General features: G+C 42.3%; 1 protein-coding gene across 4 annotated transcripts in view; it reads right to left on the reverse strand.

The window, feature by feature from the left end:
- Window positions 1-6,851, reverse strand: part of LOC126981586 (uncharacterized) — a 60,281-nt gene extending 53,430 nt beyond the window's left edge. For 2 of the 4 annotated variants that reach the window (XM_050833008.1, XM_050833007.1), the window contains exon 1: window positions 5,847-6,851. In XM_050833008.1, the coding sequence (XP_050688965.1) occupies window positions 5,847-5,913 (67 nt within the window). In that variant the 5' untranslated portion in view covers window positions 5,914-6,851. The remainder of the gene's footprint in view (window positions 1-5,846) is intronic. The other 2 variants (XM_050833004.1, XM_050833006.1) reach the window with 2 other exon arrangements.
- Window positions 6,852-9,171: the final 2,320 nt, after the last annotated feature.

A 9,171-nucleotide genomic window follows, 5' to 3' on the forward strand; every position in this document is an offset into this window, starting at 1 on the left:
TTTTCCTGCACCGGATGGGTCGTTTTCTATATATTTTCTTCATTATTTTAAGTAGCAGATCTTGTCACGTTTCGCTCATTGCATATCACCTTGGAATTGAGGACTCGTTTTGTTTTATCTAGTGTAAGTTTGTTGTTTGTTCTACATGGGATGGGTCGTTTTCTATATCTTTTTTTCATTATTTTTAGCAGTGGATCTTGTCACGTTTCTCTCATTGCATATCACCTTGGAATTGAGGACTCGTTTTGTTTTATCTAGTGTAATTTTGTTGTTTGCTCTACATGGAATGGGTCGTTTTCTATATCTTTTTTTCATTATTTTTAGCAGTGGATCTTGTCACGTTTCTCTCATTGCATATCACCTTGGAATTGAGGACTCGTTTTGTTTTATCTAGTGTAAGTTTGTTGTTTGTTCTACATGGGATGGGTCGTTTTCTATATCTTTTTTTCATTATTTTTAGCAGTGGATCTTGTCACGTTTCTCTCATTGCATCTCACCGTGGAAATTAGAACTCGTTTTGTTTTATCTAATGTAATTTTTTTTGTTTGTCGTACATGGGATGGGTCGTTTTCTATATCTTTTCTTGATTATTTTTAGTAGCAGATTTTGTCACGTTTGCATATCACCGTGAAATTTAGGACTCATTTTGTTATTTATAGTGTAATTTTTGTTTTTCTTACATGGGAAGGTTCATTTTCTGTATTCATTTTTATTTACACTTTTTGGTAGCAGATCTTTTCGTTTCTCTCATTGCATATCACCGTGGAATTTAGGAGTCATTATGTTATTTCTAATGTAATTTTTCCGTTTTTTCATACGTGGGATGTGTCGTTTTCTGTATTCATTTTTCTTTACCTTTTTTGAGTCGTAGATCTTATGGTATTTATTTTTTTCTCATTGCAAATCACCGTGGAATGTTGGAATCGTTAAGTTATATCTAGTGTAATTTTTGTTTTTCCTACATAACATGGCTCGTTTTCTACATCTTTTCTTGATTTATTCAAGTAGTAGATCTCTTTGTATGCATGTTTCTCGTTTGGAATATCACCGTGGAATATAGAAATCATTAAGTTATATCTAGGGCAATTTTCACGTTACCCGCCTTCAGTTTTCTTTTATTTTTAATGGGGTATACGAACCATGTGGTACTTCGCTTCCTTATCTCCTTTAGTAGGATCTCGTTTATTTTGCTACTTCGCGAGGAGGCAAAAAAGACTAAACCTCATCGCGTTATTTTACATTGTTTTGTTTTTCCGTATTAGCAAAGGAGAAGGAGGTCGATATCATGTGAGCGAAAATTTGGGGCTGTATGGCTCATTTGAGGAGGAGGAGGAGGAGGAGAAAATGAAAGAGGAGATGGAGGAGGATGAGGAGAAGGAAATAAAGAAAAAGGAGAGCAAGAACGAAACAAGAAAAATAACAAAAACAAGAAGCAAAACAAAAAGCGCAACGAAAAAAGAACAAGAACAAGAAGTACAACAACAGCAACAGCAAGAAGAACAAGAATAGGACGAGTAGAAGTAGAAGTAGAAGAAGAAAAAGAAAGCCAGGAGGAAGAGGTAGAGGAAGAGGGCGAGGTGGAGGAGCTCTGAAATACCAACATAGGCCGCGGGAATTAATTATTTATGCTGAATGCCATAATTACATTTCGTCCTTCCCCTCCTTCCCCTAGCTGCTCCCTGGCTCGTCGCTGGAAAGGTAACGTTTTCTAATCAACGTAACATTAGCATTGGTTAGTCTCGTGCGTAGCTTTTTTTTCCCACCGACTTAGGATTAATTCATCCGCGTGGGGGGAAAGGACCGGGGCTAATTTGTGTATCCGTGAAGAAGGCGGAATGTATTGTTCGGCATACGTCGCGAGGAAGGGCGGAGGGGAGGAAGGAATGATGATGATGATGATGATGATGATGTTGATAATGGGAGTAGTGGTAGTAGTAGTAGTAGTAGTGGTAATATCACTAGTTGTATTAGTAGTAGTAGTAGTAGTAGTAGTAGTAGTAGTAGTAGTAGTAGTAGTAGTAGTAGTAGTAGTAGTAGTAGTAGTAGTAGTAGTAGTAGTAGTAGTAGTAATAGTAGTAGTAAAAGTGATAACAATAATAATGATAATAGTAGTAGTATAAGTAGTAGTAGTAGTAGTAGTAGTAGTAGTAGTAAAAGTGATGATAACAATAATAATGATAATAGTGATAATGATAATAGTACTAATATAAAAGTGGTACTATTATTGTTATTATTATTATTATTATTATTATTATTATTATTATTATTATTATTATTATTATTATTATTATTATTATTATTATTATTATTATTATTATTATTATTATTATTATTATTATTATTATTATTATTATTATTATTATTATTATTAGTAGTAGTAGTATTAGTAGTAGTAGTAGTAGTAGTAGTAGTAGTAGTAGTAGTAGTAGTAGTAGTAGTAGTAGTAGTAGTAGTAGTAGTAGTAGTAGTAGTAGTAGTAGTTGGGAGGAGGAGGAGGAGGAGGTAATAGTAGTAGTAGTACAGCAGCAACAGCAGTAGTAGTATTATTAGTAGTAGTAGTAGTAGTAGTAGTAGTAGTAGTAGTAGTAGTAGTGGTAGTAGTAGTAATAGTAGTAATAGTAGTAGTAGTAGTAGTAGTAGTAGTAGTAGTAGTAGTAGTAGTAGTAGTAGTAGTAGTAGTAGTAGTAGTAGTGGTAGTAGTGGTAGTAGTAGTAGTAGTATTAGTAGTAGTAGTAGTAGTAGTGATAGCATCACCAGCAGCAACAACAACAATAAAAGATAAATAAATTAAAACAAAGTCCCTCAAGAAATACTGCCACCTAGGAAGCGGTATTATCAGCAGCTCTCGCCAGCCCTCAAAGACAACAAAGACGCATTCACCGTCTCATTCAGACCAGGATATGAAATACACTGAGTCTTATCTAATCACTCCCAGCGTGGGAGATTTTGCCATTAAGCCAGACCGGCAAAATCAGTCCCACATTGACGCCAGTTATCTCATCGCACCAGGATTATTTTTTATCTCAATGCGTTACACAATCTCTCTCCATCAGCGAGGCGTGAGCTATTTTGAGGTACAGCGTCTAAACCACTCAGGACGTCCGTCAGCGTCCCTCACACTCCATCACGTCATCCGTCTGATCGCACGCGGAAATTTCTTTAATCTCGCAAGGTTGCACAATAGTTAGGTAATCTCTTATCTTCCATTTTGAGATTTGCCTATCGCAAAACCCAGGATGTTCCCTAATCAGTGTTACCCTTAAAGTTAACTCTCGACACCAGGAATGTCTTTAATCTCACTATATTGCACAAAAGTAATTATATATATATATATATATATATATATATATATATATATATATATATATATATATATATATATATATATATATATATATATAAGACCGCTAACACTGCTCCTAAAAACGAAGTAGAGAAAAGTGTCCAAAAAAGAGAGACGAGTGGCCAAAAATATAATCTCTATCCGTTCATTTCAAGGATTACCTATCGTCAAAACCAGGATATTCCCTAATCAGAGCTACGGTTATATCTCACAACACTAGAATTTTTCATGATCTTATTGCGTTGAAAAAGGGAGTCCGTTCATTTGAAGGCCTGTGTTACGTTCCAAGTTGTCTCATTACACTAGAAATTTTCAAAATCTCACTAAGTGCGTGGCGAAAAAGCATCGTAGCGAAGCCCAAGCCAGCTATGTGCGTAAGCTAATATTCTTCCCAACGGAGCCAAATGACATCAATGCTTAAGCGAAATATCTCGGACGACAAAACATAAACCAACTGCAGTAACATCGCCCAAGTCGGCGTGTTCATACCTTCTCCGTCATCAGAACATAAACCAATCTGGCTTATCACGAAAACCAACTTGATTGGCAATTTCTCAATAATTCTCAATCGAAATAACGTAAACTAAACACAGCCATGTCGGTATCACAACCAGCATGTTCTGTGATCCACTAGAGCCACGTATCACATCACTTTGCTTACAACTCCCTGCTCCGAACTGTTCCTGATCCTTTCCACGAAACATAAACCGTACAGCGAGGCGATTATCAACGGACGAGGATTAGCGGCACCTCTGTCCTTCAGTAAGCCAATCTAAGCCTTGCGTAGAGGGGGGAGAGGGAAAGGGAAGGAGGAGGAGAAGGAGTAGGACGAGGACGAGGAGGATGAGAAGTAAGAGAAGGAGGAGAAGGACGAAGAGGAAGAGAACGACGAGGACCAGGAAGACAAGGAAGAGATGAACGAGGAAAAGGATGAGGCCGAGGACGAGAATGAAGAAACGGACAACGAGGACGTGGACGAGGACAAGGAAAAGGAAATGGAAGAGGACGAGGAGAAGGACGAGGACGATGACAACGAAGAGGAGGACACAGAGAAGGACGAAGAGGACGAGAAAGGAGGAAGAGGAGAAGGAGAACTAGGACGAAGACGAGGAGAAGGAGGAGGACGAGGACAACGAAGAGGAGGACGTAGAGAAGGACGAAAAAGACGAGAAAGGAGGACAAGAAGGAGAAGGAGAACTAAGACGAGGACGAGGAGAAGAAGGAGGAAGACGAGGACAACGAAGAGGAGGACGTAGAGAAGGACGAAGAAGACGAGAATGGAGGACAAGAAGGAGAAGGAGAACTAGGACGAGGACGAGGAGATAGATTAAGCTATTTGAAAACCTACAAAAAGACAAGTTACGTAGAGGCGAAAGTCCATCTTATAATAAAATGATCCTTGCAACGAAACATGATGATAGGCGATGAAATAACGAAAAAAAAGGAGGAAAAGGTGTCAGGGTGTTATAAGATTGTCGCTTCTAGGAACACGATGCTTATCTCTGTTCATAACGAAGATAAACAAACACACAGACGCACACCTTTACGCTTATTCTCTCTCTCTCTCTCTCTCTCTCTCTCTCTCTCTCTCTCTCTCTCTCTCTCTCTCTCTCTCTCTCTCTCTCTCTCTCTCTCTCTCTCTCTCTCTCTCTCTCTCTCTCCCCACCCTACTCCACCCGCTTTACGTTGAGAGGCAAGCAGTCACTATTTATATAAGATTCCTTCACCTCACTCTCTGCGGCAGAAAAAAAATGAGATCATGAACTATAAGAAATTAGGAGTCGGTAGAGTCTTTTGATTGGCGTGAAACGTGCGTCATACTAAATTTAAAGTTAGAGCATACACACGCATTAATGATTCTGTTAAATGTTAATGTTTGTAAAGACTGTGAAGGCACTGACCGACCGAGTGGGGTATTCGTAGACACGCTAAATGATAAAACACCACATAAAAACTAAGTGAATCTAATTACATATTCCATGATCATTAAATTCTCTCTCTCTCTCTCTCTCTCTCTCTCTCTCTCTCTCTCTCTCTCTCTCTCTCTCTCTCTCTCTCTCTCTCTCTCTCTCTCTCTCTCTCTCTCTCTCTCTCTCTCCACACACACACACACACACACACACACACACACACACACACACACACACACACACACACACATCTGTCCATTAACGAGCCTCAATACCCTTTCGGTGAGTGACAAAACTTATCTCCTATCAGCTTGTGGCCATCCCATGACAGGGTACGCGTGGGTAAGGTGTGTGTGTGTGTGTGTGTGTGTGTGTGTGTTGGAGAAGCTTCCAGTGTGGGGAGAGGGGAGAGGTGTGATATGGGGAGAAGGTTGTGGAGTTGTGGTGTATTGAGATGGGAAGAGGAGGGTATAGAGTGTGGGTGTTGTGATGGAGTTGTTACTGTGTGTGTGTGTGTGTGTGTGTGTGTGTGTGTGTGCTTGTGTGTGTGTGTACAGGCAGGGACGGCCAGGTGTACACGCTCGTCTACTCACCGTGTGTGGCGGGGAGGAGCAGTGTGAGGGCCAGCAGGACACTCTTGGTGAGGGGAAGGCCCTTCATACTGCTGCTGCCGCTGCTGATGCTGCTGACGGTGCTGCTTCGTGTCGCTGCTTCAGGGCCTCGCGGTGGCTCTCGGCTCCTGGTGGCGGCGCGGGTAGTGCGGTGGTGGCTCGCAGGGAGGCTTAGTTGTAGCTCAGTGGCTCAGATCACGGCACTGACGACGAGGGAAGGGAAAGGGCTGGGTGTAGGGGCGTGGGAGAAAAGGGTAGAGTGGGGGAGGGTGGGAGGAGCAGCGGTGTGAGGGGACAGGGAACACGCGGTACTTGACTACACGTCGAGGATTAGGAGGCGCAGGAAGCGAGGCTGAGGAGTATGAGGCTGGGAGGGAGGAGCCGTGTTACCTGCTCAGGTGGGTGACTGGAGGAACGAGAAGGAAGATCCGTCCGCACAGGCCACGCGCGCTGTGCCTCGTCTTGGCCAAAGGAATCACTTGACTTCTGAGTGCTTTCCAGACTTTACTCTCTCGTTGGTGTGTGATGTGTGTTGCAATTGTTGTTACTGTTAGTATTTCCAAAACAGAAACAAGGAAAAAACTACAAGGTGTTGTAGTAGTTGGTCACGGTTCAGTGAAGTTTGTTTGAAGTGCGTGCCTTGTTTGGTGTTGCAAAAATTGACGTGACCTCAAAACGTAAGGTGGGGGAATCAAACTGGGGGGACTGAGTGGTATCCTTACAACGCTATGCGAGACACCTTCACGCCACGCCACCGAGGGACAGAGAGAAGCAGTGCGTGTAAGCGAGCGAAGCCGAAGCGGGACGAGACGTGGACACAGGTACAGGCGGAGCGAGACTTGTCCTCACGCTATTGGCATGTCATCAGACCGGAGCGGTGACTGGGGCGGCGCGCGGGCGGGAGGAGGCAGGGAGGGAGGGAGCGTCTTGTGAGCCTGTCAGTGTCCCGCGCCCTGGGGGGTGTGAATGCTCGCCTCTGCCTCGCCGCCTCATATATACGTGCCCGAGTCGCTGCACGCATGCCACTCGCCGCTATCACACGTTAATCCCGCCACTATCACGGCCACTCCACTTACCTGGAACCCTCACACACCCCGAAACACTCACCTGGATGGCCTTGACACCCGCCTCACCTTCCTTGTCGCCCCGCCGGGCCGCCTGTCACCAACCCGAGGCCTACACGCAGCCCGGTAGGAAATTCTGCACCACGTCCTCCTGGTGGTGACGTCACTGTGCCTCGGCCAATCAGCGAGTCCCGAGCCCCGTGGAAAGCGTGGGTGAGGTCAGAGCGAAGATTCATTCATGAAATTGGGTTCTTGGAGAGGAGGAGAGACGCAGAGGAGGAAGGAAGGAGTAATGACTTTCCCTACACGGCCATTCAAGCACTACTACTGCACTATGTTTCTCTCTCTCTCTCTCTCTCTCTCTCTCTCTCTCTCTCTCTCTCTCTCTCTCTCTCTCTCTCTCTCTCTCTCTCTCTCTCTCTCTCTCTCTCTCTCTCTCTCTCTCTCTCTCTCTCTCTCTCTCCCAAGAAGATTTGCATAATATTTCAGCTTGATCGGATAGATGGGAGATGCCCTGTAATATAGAGAAGTGCCAGGTTCATCAGACTTGTACAAAAAAAATAAGAGGCGCGATAATGAAATGCGTGGCGTTAAACTCAAAAGCGCTATGTGTGCTAAAATCATTGTACTCAGTGCCGGTTCAGTGTGCCAAAATCGCATCAAAAGTCAAATTCTCACAGTAATGCATTGACGCAGCAAACAAAGCGAATAGAATGCTGGGGAAGAAGTTGTGATCCACTCGTACAGGATTAGCATCAGTCTTCTTGTCCCGTAGGGACTGGTCCTGTACTGATCCTGTATTGGTCCTGTAGCAACTCAGGCACCAGGGAATGATTGCCTTCTCTTACAAGACAAATATTCAAGAGCATAAAAAGGGAAGTGATGTTGTTTTGTTGTTAACAACAATGATGTTATTATTAAGTTTAGTGAGCATAATTTTTTTTTTTTTTTTTTAGTGCACAGGAACATGATAGAGTCTAATTTCTTATTAATATAATACAAATTTGACTACATATAAATAGACAGGTTTGCTCTTTGTATTTATGTGTTGGTTATTTTAACTCATCAGGTCTGATTAAACTATCAGTGTTTTTCTACTTATGATTTTAAAGTGAAAACTCATTTTGGTTAATGTAACAACACTAAACTATGGTTTCACTTAACATTGGCAAAGTATCTTACAAGAAAATGTCTTCATAGAAGTAAAACAAATGATCAACTTATAATAATTAAAGCAAAATAAATCATTAAAATAAAAAAAATCGATTTAAATCAAATAAATCGATTTTTTTATTACAAAATCATGACTTTTCCAACCCTACTGAATATCTATGTAAATCAATGTAAATCTCTCTCTCTCTCTCTCTCTCTCTCTCTCTCTCTCTCTCTCTCTCTCTCTCTCTCTCTCTCTCTCTCTCTCTCTCTCTCTCTCTCTCTCTCTCTCTCTCTCTCACACACACACACACACACAAATCTTTTATCTCCCCGCCGTCGTATCCTGGTACATACGTGCGTTCAGTTACATTATCAGACTTCACTTGAATTCACCTGTTGATTGCCACATTTCACTCTGACGCAATACTCGAAACTAACTATTTGTGACGCAGAGAGTAGAAGGCTTCCTCGGGGCCCTACGTATACAAACAACCCTATACACACTCACAATGGTATGCTCAGATCACTGTCACGTACACAACCTCACCACCTGGACTCCATCTGCGACACTTGTTTCGGATCCGTTTGACTCTTAGGCTGGTATCATAAGACACTTTAGCTTCTCACATCAACTATTTATAAAGGTCAAAGAGGGGGATCAATCGGGGTCTAATGAGTGTTTCTTTAGGTTCACGGTACAGAAAAAGGGCTAAACTACCACCAGGGTCATAAAACTACTCCTGGAAATGCCCAAAACTCATACGAAAGCCTTGATAAATGTGTGTACTTGGGTGAGGAAATGTTTAGTAATACGGCCCTTACACTCCTTTTTCTTCATATACGCTTCACTCCAAAGACTCCAAAGTGCAAACTCCCAGAACTTCCTCCGTTTTACATCCCTCGAGAGATCTTCCTTTTTCTCCCTTTTCCACCGTCTTTCATTCCTCTTCCTCTATTCACTCACATTCACTCCGTCATCCCATTCTCTCTTTCCCAGTGTCTTCCATTTCTTTTCCTCTGCTTATGTTCACATCTACTCAGTTTTCCTTTTTTCCCTTTTTCCACTTTCCTTCCATTCCTCTACCTCT

The sequence above is a fragment of the Eriocheir sinensis genome, chromosome 48, assembly GCF_024679095.1.
Source record: "Eriocheir sinensis breed Jianghai 21 chromosome 48, ASM2467909v1, whole genome shotgun sequence".
In the NCBI taxonomy this organism is placed as follows: Eukaryota; Metazoa; Arthropoda; class Malacostraca; order Decapoda; family Varunidae; genus Eriocheir; species Eriocheir sinensis.